At 46.8% G+C, this 14,411-nt stretch overlaps 2 protein-coding genes across 3 annotated transcripts; one reads left to right on the top strand and one right to left on the bottom strand.

Annotated features, from left to right (window-relative positions):
- Positions 1-97: 97 nt before the first annotated feature.
- Positions 98-7,263, bottom strand: e2f1 (E2F transcription factor 1). The gene is made up of 7 exons (XM_040192397.2): positions 5,694-7,263; positions 5,411-5,510; positions 4,859-5,078; positions 4,589-4,741; positions 4,359-4,473; positions 3,908-4,193; positions 98-3,561 (listed from the first exon to the last, which is right to left on the bottom strand). The coding sequence occupies exons 1-7, from the start codon at positions 5,943-5,945 to the stop codon at positions 3,320-3,322; spliced, it is 1,368 nt and encodes a 455-aa protein (XP_040048331.2). The 5' UTR covers positions 5,946-7,263; the 3' UTR covers positions 98-3,319.
- A 291-nt stretch (positions 7,264-7,554) lies between these two features.
- znf341 (zinc finger protein 341) lies at positions 7,555-14,367 on the top strand. 2 transcript variants are annotated; one of them, XM_040192395.2, is made up of 16 exons: positions 7,555-7,699; positions 8,392-8,502; positions 8,669-8,859; positions 9,124-9,273; positions 9,427-9,768; positions 9,853-10,036; positions 10,234-10,324; positions 10,435-10,525; positions 11,102-11,294; positions 11,490-11,740; positions 11,829-12,037; positions 12,129-12,225; positions 12,332-12,464; positions 12,785-12,896; positions 13,111-13,181; positions 13,472-14,367. In XM_040192395.2, the coding sequence occupies exons 1-16, from the start codon at positions 7,669-7,671 to the stop codon at positions 14,089-14,091; spliced, it is 2,877 nt and encodes a 958-aa protein (XP_040048329.2). In that variant the 5' UTR covers positions 7,555-7,668; the 3' UTR covers positions 14,092-14,367. The 2 variants fall into 2 exon arrangements, with proteins under 2 accessions (XP_040048329.2, XP_040048328.2); XM_040192394.2 differs by having other exon boundaries at positions 10,231-10,324.
- The last annotated feature ends 44 nt before the right edge of the window (positions 14,368-14,411 follow it).

Genomic DNA, 14,411 nt, shown 5'->3' with positions numbered 1-14,411 from the left:
AAACTACACAGATTATCTTATGCTGTGTTTTGGGGGTTGGATTCAGTTTTGTGCAATACAGGGACAAAAGGGGCTCAAATGGAACAAATCCAAATAGTTCATTTTTAATTTTTATTCCAAAAAATTGTTATACAAAAAGGGCATATCAGGGACAATTAATTAAGTAAAAACATTTTTTTACCCAATATGTAGTCATATAAAATCTCCAAAATAAACCACAAAATAACTTTGATTTTTAAATTGCAGGAGAACCTAATTTCCCTTAAAAGCACTTGGAACAGCGACTGAAACACTCAAGAATTGATTGCACTTACTTTTTTGCATCCAGCAGTGACACATAAAGAAGGTCAGTTATGGACGCATGTAACCCCTTCAACCATCAACCAGGAAGTACGCAAAGACTGCAGAGGGAGACACCTGTTCGTGTCGCGAGTGAAACCAGAAGCCAACGGTGATTTATTTGTTACTTTTAGATCATTTGTTGTCTAAAGACATTTCTCTAGTTTGAAAAGACTGCATCTGAAACAAAAGGGGCCCACTGAAGCAGTTAAGTGGGAAAACACACAAAGATCAAATGGCGTATATATTTAATGAGGAACTCTAAGCAGCCCGATTCCCAGTTTTTAGGGTTTTTTCTGTAATGTTATTTCCACAGCGTCCGTACGCACACATGCACGCACACACACACACACAAACAAAACAGTGCATTCTTTCACCACTTCTGCGCACAAACAAAATCCCGATTTGAGTTTTCATTAATAATTTAAGTTTCACGGCGACGCATAAGTGCTGCAGAGAAATAGAACAGAACTGCTTCCGTTCAACCTCGATTAAGTTAAACGCAGAGAGAGAGAGCACAAATATGATACGATCCGAGGGTCACAAACTGACAGTTTAGAGGCTCGTATCACCTGCCGGGTGAACATTTCTTCTCTTATTATGCACTGGATCTGACCAGCGAATGGGAAAGGGAGCAAGAGAAATGGAGCAATAAGTTGTTCCCACATTCTCACGACAGTTTGACGCACAAAAAGATGACACGACAACACACGTACAACCTCAGATCAGCGACACGGGGAGATGTCTGTCATTAAACCGACCAGAGACAGTCTGAAATTATCATGTTTCACGTAGGTCGGACCGGTCAAAACGACTAAATATATTCCTGATTATTTGTATGAATCATTGGCCAATGAAAAGGTTGCACGTGCAACGAAGTAGGAGTACGTTCTCTAAGGAAAGAAAACAAACAAACATGGCAAAACATTAAAAAAAAGGTGCTACTGGTATTTACAGGACAGTTATTTTCGCCACTGAAGGACACATATTATCAATTCATGATTTGTTTGGATTCCCCACAGAAACGCATCGGTGCGAGTCACTCCCTCCCACAAAATGAATGCAAAATTCTGTACAATTCTTTTCTATGAACCACAAACGCTTTTAAAAAAATATAAATAGGAAATTCAACAAACAACGCACACACATCAAGCCCTGACGCTCCAACAATGAAAACCCAAACACACATGTTAACGTACATAATTTAGAACACGCCGGAGGGGGGTAGTAAGATTACAGGCATATGGTGAACTTCTCCTGCTTTGACCCCTAAAAGTACAACAAAAAACTCCTAAAAGCACGCTGTGTCTTCAACACACTCATCTAAACCTGCACGAAAACTATCATCAACCTACGCAACCAAACGCATCGAACACAGCTACACTCTGATTTAAGACTCGCCTCCTCTCTGGACACCTGAGCTAACTAATAAAGAAGGACGCGTTCCTGTTAGCTGTTAGTCACTAACAACCATCGCCACCTGCTCTCCTCCACGCCAACGAAACCTCATCTGGACCCTTTGCTTCAAACCCTTCTTTCAAACGCGCTTCTTTTAAAAATAAATCACACACGCGTTGAAAAAGTCACAGTAGCCCTTTGGGTTACCGCTTATTTGAAGAATAATGCAAATCAGATAAATATATGTATATAACCCCGTAAAAGCAGTTATCAGTGAGTTTGGAAAATTATAGATGAACATTAAGCTGTTTCATCACTACCTCGTTAATTCGTTCCTGGAGACCAGTCCTTAGGACGAGGCGGGACACCTCGAGTCCCCGCCTCCGTCCGTAATTATCAGAGGTGTCAAAAGTCTTCACATTCATTACTCAAGTAGAAGTATAGATACAAGGGTTTAAAAAGACTTCTGTAGAAGTATCAACTCAAGCGTTTGACTTCAGTATAAAACTACTGGTTTCAAAAACCAGTACAAGCTGCGCTGCTTCGCTGTGTTGTCCCAAATTCTCAATAAAGTTAGAAAAAAACATTTACGGCAAACCCCTGGTCATGAAGACACTCATTTAACATTACATGGAATCTGCATGAGGAGAAGGAGGCGGGTCCATGTCACTAAATACCCAACTAAGATGAAAAAGGATCCTACCACCGACCACCGGGGGAACCCGGAACCCGCCACTTTTTACACCCGCCGTCACTCTGATCTGCAACACCAATAGGGTGTCTGAATGGTAAATGTTTATACTTCTCATCCAACCACAATCACAATATTTCTATCCGGATGGCGCAATTTATCTGGACAGGGTTTTTTTTTGTGTGTTTTTGAGCGACGACGAAAGCCGGAATGAAAGCAAGCCAAAATGAAACGGAAGTAATGACGCTATTTTTAAAATGTAAGGAGTAGAAAGTACTGATATTTGCGTAAAAAATGTAACGAGAAGAAGTAAAAGTCGTCTGAAAAATAAATACTCCAGTAAAGTATAGATACCCCAATTTTCTACTTAAGTAAGGCAACGAAGCATTTGTACTTCGTTACTTGACACCTCTGGTATTTATCCACGGAGAAACGTCTGTGCTTTCAAGGCCGCCGCTCTGAAGCGTCCCGCGGGATCCAAACCTCTTCGCCTTCGGACAGAGACGCGTCGACCGGATGTCGCATGTAAACTATTGTGTGGGAAGAAAACCAGCCTACGAGTCCTACCTGGATTCAACATTAGCAATAAACACACAAACAAATGATCAAAATAACATTCACATAAATAATTTAAATAGCAGTACTGAAGCTAAATTATTTGTCTAGTCAGATGGCCAAAGATAAGTTAGAATATAGAGATTTTGGAATCAGGGTCGTATTTGGGGGAGAACAGGAATTTACCCACAAATCATTTTTCCCCCCACGCCGCACAACTAAAACATCAGGTTTGGAGTTTTGACAGATATTTTGCCAAAGAAATGTGGACGTCGAGCCCCCTTCTAGACGCCCCAGGTAACAGGACGAGTGTTAGATTGAGAGCCCCCCCTCCATCTAAGCGTCGCCCAGTACTTGCGACAGGTCGTCAAAGTCGCAGTTGAACAGTTCACTGATGCCTTCGTGGTCCTCTAGTCCAAAGTGGTAGTCGTGACTGTGGGGGGGGGACAGGTTGATGAAACCGTCCAGTGGGAGAGGAATTCCGTCGGCGTTCAGGAAGTCCGAGGAGGAGATGGGCGAGAGGTTGAAATCGGGCATTTCGCCGAGGCCGGAGAAGGGGTCGCCTCCCAGCAGCGATTCTGTGGCAAGAGAGTAAAAAAAAAAAAGTAGTAACATTCTTTTGATCAATACCTAAATCCAAATCAGCTGTGTAGAAAAACACACATTTTCTTGAACCCAACTTCTCGCTCCGTGTCCCTCGCACTTATTTCGGTATTTTTTCTTAAATTTAACTATTCTGACAAATGAAACGCTCTTTGTTCTTTGAAAGAGCATACCTGTATTGCTATGCTATTATATTGTCATTATGTAATCAGTGGCATAAAAAAAAGAAGTAACATTTTTAAAAATTGAAAATAATATTGTTTATCGCAAATATTGTTGATGCAATAATCGCACAACCCAAATTTGTGTAGAGACGCTCACCTGCGTCGCCGCCTAACACCAGTGACGAGGGGTCGTGCTGCGAGGCCGCCGTCGCCGTGGACGACGTGGACGCCGGTGACGCCGGTGACAACAAAGTCTCGTCTTGCGCTGCTGTAGAGTTTCTGGCTTGCGATTGGTCCGTGGGTCGCGCAGGAGGCGGGACCAGCAATGGGTCGGGTTTGGAGGGACTACCGCCGGTCACTGGGCTGCAGACGCCGGAGCTTTCCTCTGGGCAGAGGAAGACGTCGATGGGACCCCGGGTGCTCTTCAGCGACACCTGGTAACTCTGGGAGACGAAGGAACATTTTGAAACATTTACTGCACGTTAATGAACTTTAGCATAACACGACATTGTACAATTTTGTTTTTTATTCAAAAAGGTTTTAAACAAAGTCCAGTTACTGCCAAAGTGCTTTTTGGATGACCAATAGGCGAAATGTTGGCCCGTTACCTTGCTGGGCTCTGAAACCTGCATCTGGGTCTCCGGTGGCGCCCTGATCACCATGACCAGCTGGTCCGGGGAATCAAAGGACTTCTTTAAGTCCTGGCAGCGCACGTATCCCAATGTGATGAACGCACCGGTGAAGGAACACAACACAGCAGCATGCGGGATTATTCCAAGACCGCAACAGGGTCTAAATATAAATTAAAATCACCACTTAAAGTGTGTGAAAAGGATATTTCTTGTTCTGCGTGTCCTCTGTGAGCAGTCGGAGCTGCAGGTTGCATTTGGAAATGAGCTGGTCCAGCTGCTCTTCGGCGTCCTTGAGGTCACACACCTCTCCGTGCAAGTCCTTTTGGCGGGAAACCAACGCCGCATCAACTCGATTCCCCCTGCAGGGGAAGACAGCGTGTAAAAATGAAGACGTGCACAATGTAGCGGCCATGTTGTTACAATGGAAGTGATTTGGTGTTACTGGTTCATGCAGCAAACTGAGGTAGCACACTCACAGCCACTGGATGTTGTTCTTGGACTTCTTGGAGATGAGCTGAATTCCCTCCAGGACGTTGGTTATGTCGTAGATGCGTCTCTTCTGGACATCCAAGACCTGCGAGGCCCAGTTGAGATCCACCACGCCGTCGGCCGACTGGGAAAGCAGGTTGAGAAAGCGCTTGGTGGTCAGGTTCAAGGAGGTGTCGTAGCGGGACTTTTCCGTCGCAGTTCGGGGAACTGGAAAGAAAGGGGTTTCAAAAAAAACAAAAACATTTTCTTCGCGCTCGTTTTTATCTAGATAAAGAATCAACATTATAAGCCTTTAATGAGTTATCTTTTAACAAATCTAGTAATTATCCAATTGAAAAACGCGCACACACAAGACATGAATTTATAGATTCTAGTGAAAACACAACAGTGTTTAAACCACTGGACCCGGTCCAGCTTTTAACATGTAGTGAAGCTATAAATCTGTACTCGAACTCGAACGGCCCAACAGATATAATAGTGAGAGAGAGAGTGTGTGTGTGTGTGTGTGTGTGTGTGTGTGTGTGTGTGTGTGTGTGTACCTCTGGGAGGAGCAGGCGTGGAGGGTGGTGCTTGGCCTATGGACGGTCGAGTTGTGCTGACGTACTGATGGTCGCTGTCCAGGTCCAACTTCCTCTTTACCTGAATGACAAATGGTTGTAATGACGCACTTATTAAGCACTAAGAACAGCTGAAGAAGAAAAGGCAACAGGTGGACGCGCTTAAAGCGCTTTGTCACGTGGATATTAGTGTGCTCGTGGAAACAATTCAACATAATATACCCACGGCCATCTGACCCCCCCCCCCCCCCCCCCTCCTCCTCACCGGAGGTCTCCCCAGAGCCGGCCGTCTCTTGTCCTGGACCCCCACGTCGACGGAGCCCTGCGGCGTGGCAAACAGCAGGATCTCCCCCGTGCTGGTGGGGGCGGAGGCCGGGTGGAGCCCCTCACTGCCGGGGCTGGTGATGATCACTATCTGGTGGTTCTGGCTCAGGTCGATGCTGCCGGAGTTCAGCAAAGTCTCAAAGTCGACCAACAGATCCTCCGATGTCTGGCCCGTTATCAGAGTCTCTGACATGGTGCAGGGTCGCCGGGGGTCACCGCTCCACTGGGCTTCAGGGGCGAGCGAGGAGGCTGCAGTTTGGTTTTTCAACACCCACTTGGATTGGCTGTGGTCCGGGGATTTAACGAGCAGCGATGGAACCTTTTGAAAGTTTGTTCCAAGGCGATTACAGGCAGGCCGAACATTTCTTTCTATTAAAGTTCTCCTTGCCTTATTTTGCGTCTTATTCCTTTTTGTTTCAAGCTACTTATTACTACGTTTAGTTAAACATAAGTAATAACCTCGGGTAAGCTAACTGCTGAAAAACCAATATGGGGCTGGTGGGGAAAAGGCCACACGGGAGGTTCTGCCAGACGGCAAATTTGGCAAATAAACGATTGTTGTTGAACATCTAAACATTCCGGCTACGACCTCCGGGGACCAGCAGCTGACATGTTAGCAGAGAAAGAGCCGTGGCTGCTATAAACGCCCCGGGGGGGAGGAGTGGGGGGAGAGTGTGGGGGGGCGGGGGGCAGTTAGCGAGCTAGCAGGCTAATCTTTTGTTTTCATCTGTCCTGTCAGTGACGATACAGTAGATCCGCGAGGCCTGGCCGCGCCGAGCCTGCTAGCGCGGCTAGCTCGTGTCCCGCGACCGACACAAGTTAACAAACAAACACGCGCGGCCGACAAACTAGCTGTTCATTAAGAACAAAGTCATTAAAGCATTGTTATTTATCACCACACGTCAGGCGGGGGTCTGGTAAATGGCTATTACAACTTTTTAGCAGCATTCCAGGAGCTACCGGACTCAAACGTCCACGATGCAAAATACATCATCAATAAGTCCAAACGCGTTTCTTAAGAGTCCACGTGATGATGCGGCAGTGAGCTCGGCGGAATATTACCCGATATCATAGCATATGGACATAAAAGGCGGATTAGCATGCTAGCTGAATTATTAGCTGCAGTTCTTCAACCCCCTTGTTTAGTTGCGGCACGCAGGAAGCAGTCTTGACAAAACTGGAAATGTAACAAATAAACCGGCGAAATATAAACTCATCCTCTAAAGAAGCAGCGGCCGGTCCGTCGGTTCCTCGCGACGGGCGCGGTCCATTTATAAAAGCGCAGTTGCGACCCCGTTAACGGCTGTTATTGTTGTTATTGTCCCCAGCTGATCTACATCTAAACAAGACTGGGACAGTTTTCGCGCGAAATCTTTTTTGCCGCGAAACCGGCACGTGGTTCAATGCGAAGAGCTCCATTGGTCAAAAAGCAGCACTTTCCGTTGGGCGGGACAGACGGTCGCTGATTGGTGCAAACTGCTGTCTGTCGTTGTATCGAGGGCATATTCATCGATACGAAGGTGCATTCAGGTGCCACAAATAAAAAACATATTACCGGACTTTAATTTTTTTTCATCGTTACGTACCATCGCTTACACTCCACGTCGCGCACAATCTTACCCATTAAAGATAATATGCCTGACGTCACTCAAAACTCAAACGTGTCATGACCTATTCTGATTCAGCGATACATTATATATTGTAGTGATAAAAATACTTTTTTTCGTACATTTTTAGAAACACGAAATGGCTCAACCACCCATCAGTAAGCGTTACTTACCCCCATCAGTCCACATGGAGCATTTAATTAATAAACAAATATTCAGTTTCAGTATTTCCTGTGAACGCACGAGGCGCACCTCAACAGACAGACCCTGCTAGTCGAGCGCCTATTGCGCAGAAAGAGGAGCTGCAAGATGGCGCAAGCAATATTTGAAGTACTTGAAGGTAGGCATTATTTGTTATTAACCACGTAATTACAACTACAATAAAGTGCGAGTGCATTTTAAACAACCCCGACACACCAGGGTCGTTTGATTGTCAATACAAGTGACCATACTGTGATAACAAAGCGTTTAATTTAGATTTAACAATGAAAACATCCCAGAGGGAGGAGTAACAGCCTGTAAACAAACACACATATTGCTTATTGCTCAGACCTCATGGGCCGCTTACGAATGTGGTCCCACTGTAGCCAGACGACACGATGACGTGTTCCCCTCTTGCTGTTCGGACTGCATTTGACATTTTTGCAGGAGGCCCTTTGGGATGAGAACACTGTAATCTTACTATGGTGGACCTACTATGAGTGTGTCTGTGTTTGTTGCCATTTCATTTACAGCGACCCATATTATTATCCGGAGGTAATATTTATCATTATTATTATGAGATTGTTGGACATTATTCCCTAAATACATCAGAAGGTCATTAGAGGATAAGTAAAGCTGCAATATCTGGAGTGAACACGCTATAAAGCTGCTCACCTTCCAGTTCTTTAACAATAAAACGTTCCCTTCCATCTTCATATTTTCACCGCTTTAGTGAACTAGCGTTACGCAGCCTGAATACAATGGGGATGTTTGCAGCATGAGAATTACTGCATGATTCTCCACCCTCCTCTTCTTCCTCTTCCTCCTCAGGCATGGACAACCAGACGGTGTTGGCGGTCCAGTCTCTGCTAGACGGCCAAGGTGGAGTTCCTGACCCCACCAATCAGAACGTCTCCGGCACGTCTACCATACAGTCGATGGGTAGGTACAGCAAATGACCGCTGAGTTACAACCAAACCATCGAAGATTTATATTTAGATGAATTCATTTATTCATCACATGTGGTTGTACACAGTAGCCGCGCTTGCCTTTCTCCTGCGTATATTACGTCATGCCTCAAACGTGTTGTGTTTGTCCTTGGTGACAGACGACGAGGACGTGTTCCTGTGTGGGAAGTGTAAGAAACAGTTCAACTCTCTGCCTGCCTTCATGACACACAAGAGGGAGCAGTGCCAGTCCAGCATCCCCTCCCTGTCCACAGTGTCCCTGGCCTCCACCAACGCCTACACACCGGTCCCCTCCATCAGCTCTGGACCACAGACCCCCACTAACAGACAGGTGGGCGCTGGGGGTCCAGCAATGTCAACTTAGTGGGGAATCAGTTAGTAGGTCACATGCTGAATAAAGACATCTTATAAATTCATTTGAATGCACGTAAAATTCATTACCAGTGAGGACTACAACCATACATACATTTATTTGGTTTTTCATTTCCCACGGTATTCAGCAAAGGGTGAGAATCATATATTTTCACAACGACATGCGTTTTCTCACGTTTGTGTCACCACCATGTTTGCATGACACTCCACGCTTACTTTCCAGGTATCCACCTACATCACAGTACCCCCGTCGCCTCTGACACACACTCTGGTCCAGGGCAACGTGCTGGTCAGCGACGACGTCCTCATGTCGGCTATCTCAGCGCTCACCTCCATCGACCAGCCTATGGCCGCCATGCAGACGCCTATACAGGTAATATGGTGCAACGGGACGCATTTGATTTGAAGTCACCAAATTCACCAAATATGGGAGAAGATGCAGAGCAAACAACTAAAAATGTCAATATGTGCAGATACTATCGCTGCACTGTTATCAAATCTATTTGCTTCCTGTTCTGGATTGCAGAGTAACCTGAGCATGCACACAGCTGGTGTATCATACCTGCACCAGCACCACCACCACCATCACCACCATCATCATCACCAGCAGCAGCAGCAGCAGCAGCAGCAACAACAGCAGCAGCAACAACAGCAGCAGCAGCAACAGTCCTCCCACCCCCTCCCCTCCAGCCAAACGCCGGCCCACCCCCTGCCTGACGGGCAGCCCTCGCAGCAGCCGCTCTCCTCACAGGTCCCAACGAGCCACAGCAACTCAGTGGTCCAGGTGTACAGCGCTATGCCCCATATGGGCGGAGGCGGTGGCGGAGAGATCCATGCCCTGGGGCTCCAGCCTTTCCATCCCGTACATGTGAGTGAAAAAACGTGACGCGCCACTTAATTCCAAACTTTGCGGTCCCAAGACGGAGTCCTGAGCCCGCTGTGTGTCCCTCAGGTGCCTAGTCAGTGCGTGGAGAGCCAGTCATACACGACCCCTCCCGTCTACAGCCCCGGGAAGCAGGGCGCCAAAACGAAGACTTGCAGCATCACCGCCAACCTGACTGAGCTGGCCGACTTCGAAAAGGTCATCATCCCCAAGCGATCCAGGAGCAGCAAAAAGAGCTGTGATGGAGCCACAGGTGTGTGAGGGGTACAAATGACAGAGACACTGCTGCTGTCGCAGCGTGCACCACTAAATCAAACACATCTATGCATAGTGTGTCAGTTTAAGTAATAATTGATTAATGAAAGCGCTCGTGGCGGCATACTGACCCTGGATATGAAATGTACAAAGGTGATTGTATGACAACTATTCATTTACTCAATTTCTCAGCAGAGCAGCTGAAAGGAAAAGTTCCAAAGCTCAAGTGTAATTTCTGTGATAAAATCTTCTCAAAAAACTTTGATCTTCAGCAGCACATTAGAAGGTGAGCTACCGGTCAGCATGAGTAGACCAGTCACACCCAAAGTAAAGATTATCACCCAGGAAACAAGGCGCTCGCTTCCCTTCCACTAACTCATTCTTTATTTCTTACAGTCACACAGGAGAGAAACCGTTTCAGTGCATCGTCTGTGGCCGAGCTTTTGCCCAGAAGTCCAACGTGAAGAAACACATGCAAACACACAAGGTACTGAACAAACTCAGGCTCAGGCTTTCTGATCAAGCTAACAATAGCTCCAAGAGTTCATTTATAACACAGCAAAGCACACAAGCCGCATGATTAAAAAGGACAAATGTGCTCTAAATGCACTTGATGGCACCATGAATGATCTTGTGGCAACACATTGTGGTGCGTAAACTCCAAAGTTGTATGTAAGAGTTTTAGCACAATCTCCTACACAGTGGCATCCAGGACATCACGTTGGAAAATAGTACAGAGTGGAAATGCCATTAAAATGTTGCTTTCCTTTTAGCATCACATGACATGCTCCTTAGTTTTGAAAGTAAGGCTCTACAATTTATGGATTATCTTTTCTTTTTTGAAAGCTGAAAAAAGGAAAGGCCGCTCTCCGAACTCACATGTACACATGGATAAACACAAAGGCTGTAAAGTCCTAGCTAGTTACGGTTGCCAATCTATGATTGGACAGAGACGTTCTGGATGAAAGATGCGGTATAAAATAGTTGATTATCATGAGGGTAAAATGTATTGATGATGCAGAATGCAGATGATGATGCATAGTAAGAACTCTTTATCTCCAAGGTGTGGCCTATGGGTGCGGCCAGCACCGTGTCCAGATTGCCAATCACAGTAAAGGTGATACCAGTGTCGTCCAATGAGGAGGAGGGGGGGGTCGGGGAGCAGCAGCAGCAGCAGCGAGGTGAAGCCGAGGTGGAGGAGGCGTCACAGCAGCAGAACTGTCAAACACAAACAGAGGAAGAGGTGGTTCACACAGGTAACGTCTGTTTACAATATTGATATGACTGCATGAACACTTACACCCAGATGTGGGATTATTAGGTACACCAGCCTAAAATAAATGCTGCCTTCAGGCCCCATGTGATTGCTGGATCTAATTATAAAAGCGATGACAGCCACCTATGTAGCATCCGACCAGCAGCTGACGGCGAGTTACGATGCCTGATTACAGAAGCTCCGGCGCAGTTGGAGGAGAGTGCGGCTGAGGTTCCGGCCCACCCGGAGCACGGCCGAGAGGAGGCCACGCAGGACGGGCCACCCCAGGCACACGCGCAGGTGCCGTCCAACCAGGACCAGCAGTGCCAGACTCAAACCAAACAAATCGTGGTGATAGACAGCTCCTACCAGTGCCAGTTCTGTGCCAGCAAGTTTAAGACCTACTTCCAGCTCAAGTCTCACCTGACCCAGCACAAAGGGGAGCAGGTGAGTGCAGACTCCTCATGTCTGCTTACCTTTTTTCGTCTGGGTTTTGAGGATTTCCTTCCTTCCGTGACGCTCACTTCCCCCGCAGGTCTACAAGTGTGTGTTGAAGTCCTGCTCGCAGACCTTCCAGAAGCTGGATCAGTTCCTGGAGCACATCAGGACGCACCAGGAGCAGCTGACCTACCGCTGCCACCTCTGCAGCAAGGTGTTCCCCTCGCTGTTCGAACTGGGAGTCCACCAGTACTCCCACTGCTTCTGCCCGCAACAGAGCGCACGCAAGGAAACCAGCATCTACAGGTGGGTTGGATCACTCGCAGCTTCGTTCATTATTCATTATAGCAGAATAGAAGCAATGTAATCCTTTTTCCTCTGTCGCGTTTCGCCTCAGGTGCGTCAAGTGCCAAAGCAGATATTCTACCCAGGAGGCACTGGAACAGCATCTTCTGACGGCCTCGCACAGCTTCCCCTGCCCACACTGTCAAAAGGTAGCAGCCTCCGGCGCTTAACGTGCACCTGCAGGGCTTTTCATATTTCATGTGGCATCGCGAGTCCTCCGCGCAGCGCCTGACCTGTTCTCCCGCTGGCCGCCAGGTTTTCCCGTGCGAGAGGTACTTTCGACGCCACCTCCCCACTCACGGCGTGGGAGGGAGGTTCAAGTGTCAGATCTGCAAGAAAGCCTTCAAGACCGAGCACTACCTCAAACTGCACACACGCATCCACTCAGGTCTGGGAGACCTTCAGAAAGCATTCTTTGTCCCTCCTGACAATTATTAGCATGGGAACATTAAGCCATTGGGCTGATGGGTTGATATTCCTGCTGTAATAAGCCGTTGAAGTTTGAGGTACTTAGAGTAGCCCTACTTTTACTTCAACAACCCAGTTCTACTCGAATTACTGATAAAACGAGTTGATGCATCTGGCTAAAAATGAGACGTTTCAGCACTTCAACAGTTCAGTTACGTCGGTGCCCGCATACATACCCCATCGTTTAGAAGTCATCAATATGAGTAAAGGTGTGAGTTTGATGGCGATCTCGTCTCCTAGGTGAAAAGCCATACAAGTGCTCGCTGTGTGAGGCGATGTTCAACAGGAAGGACAAAGTGAAGCGACATATGCTCATCCACGAGCCCTTCAAGAAATACAAGTGTCCCTTTAGGTGAGGCTCTCTGATGGGAAACAAAAACTATTATTTCATTTCTCTTAATCGTACTTGATTCTTTCTTTTCATCATTCAAGCTTTTTTTTTATGCTCATTCTGCTTTTTGCTGTCGTTCTTGTCTTTTGATTCTTGTCTTTCAAACTGTCTTAACTCTTCTTCGAAGTTATTTCATTTCGTTTAAGGCTGTTTGTCTGTACACCTTTGTCATCAGGACGCATGTGGGCTGCAACAAAGAGTTCAACAGGCCAGACAAACTCAAGGCCCACATTCTGTCCCATTCTGGTGAGTGAACGTTACCAGTCATCACGAAACAAAGATGACGGAATAATACTAAAAACATCTTTTACCACACGATGTATGTGTAAAGAAAGTGGAACTTTAAATCCTAAAGGCTCGTTTGCGAGGCTACTAGATCGGGTTAAAAGGCGTAGAAATCTAGAGCAGCATTAATGAGAGTGAATCGTTTGCATCAATGAATCTTCTGTTTGCAGTTTCATACATGAAGAACAAAGTGACGCCACGTAAACCCTTCCTGATTATCAGAATGACATCATTGATTCTCTTCCCTCCAGGTATCAAACCCTACAAGTGTCTCTTTTGTCAGAAGGCGTTCAGCCGCAGGGCCCACATGCTCGAGCATCAGCAGTCCCACACGGACAACTACCGCTTCAGATGCTCCACCTGCAACAAGGGCTTCACCAGGCAGAGCTACTACAGAGACCACAAATGCCCCGCAGCGGGAAGCGGCACGGCGGGCGAAGGAGGCGCCGCAGAGTCGGAGGGAGACGAGGCCACGGGAATGCCAGTGGCCGCGGAGAAGGATGGAGAGGACGGCGGGAGAAGAAGCGGGTTCCTGAGAACGGAGAGCATGGCGGGCGGTGATGACGGAGCGAACGGCGGCGGCTCAAAGGACGGCCACGAGTCGGCGCAAAGACGCGAGCAGGAGGAGGAAGAGGAAGAAGAGGAGAGGAGGAACGACGAGGGTTGTCGGGCTGCGATGACTATCAGCGGCATTGAAGGACAGGAGGAGGAGGAAGAGGAAGATGAAGACGAGGAGGAGGATGATGATGATGATGATGATGAAGACGAGGAGGAGGAGGAAGAAGAGGTTGACAGGGTGGAACATGGTGCCATGGCACTGGATCAGATTCAGAGCAATGACCAACACTGTTTGCAGCAGCAGTGTTTGTAGATGGACGCATGTTGGACGTGGACCAAACAAACTAAGCTATCCATTCTTTTTAAAGTCTGGGAAATTATTCTTATTTGTTTTATATTGAAACGTTAAATTAAAATGCACTTCTCCACTTTACTGTAAAGTACGCAGGCCGGTTGGTTACTTGGTATATCTATATTGCCAAATGAACCAGTGGAACTTTTCCATGTACACGTGTCCAATTATTGTGCAATTTAAGCCACTGTGGTTTCAAATAAAGTCATTTCAATAAAATAGAAACATTTTCTCTTATTCTACCGAGCAAAAAGTACATTATTTTAAGTACTCTCTCTTTA

Source organism: Gasterosteus aculeatus, chromosome 2 (assembly GCF_964276395.1).
Source record: "Gasterosteus aculeatus chromosome 2, fGasAcu3.hap1.1, whole genome shotgun sequence".
Taxonomy (NCBI): domain Eukaryota; kingdom Metazoa; phylum Chordata; class Actinopteri; order Perciformes; family Gasterosteidae; genus Gasterosteus; species Gasterosteus aculeatus.
The sequence above is the reverse complement of the archived record's forward strand: the minus strand, read 5'-3'. Positions and strand labels throughout refer to the sequence as shown.

Excerpts from the sequence above, each read along its gene's own strand:
- znf341 (XM_040192394.2), top strand. The coding sequence starts at position 7,669 with ATGGCGCAAGCAATATTTGAAGTACTTGAAG. Across the intron at positions 8,503-8,668 it reads GTCTACCATACAGTCGATGG|ACGACGAGGACGTGTTCCTG; the intron begins GTAGGTACAGCA and ends CCTTGGTGACAG. Across the intron at positions 10,325-10,434 it reads CTTCAGCAGCACATTAGAAG|TCACACAGGAGAGAAACCGT; the intron begins GTGAGCTACCGG and ends TATTTCTTACAG.
- e2f1 (XM_040192397.2), bottom strand. The coding sequence starts at position 5,945 with ATGTCAGAGACTCTGATAACGGGCCAGACATCGGAGGATCTGTTGGTC. Across the intron at positions 4,194-4,358 it reads AGGTTTCAGAGCCCAGCAAG|AGTTACCAGGTGTCGCTGAA; the intron begins GTAACGGGCCAA and ends TTCGTCTCCCAG. Across the intron at positions 3,562-3,907 it reads GGTGTTAGGCGGCGACGCAG|AATCGCTGCTGGGAGGCGAC; the intron begins GTGAGCGTCTCT and ends CTCTTGCCACAG.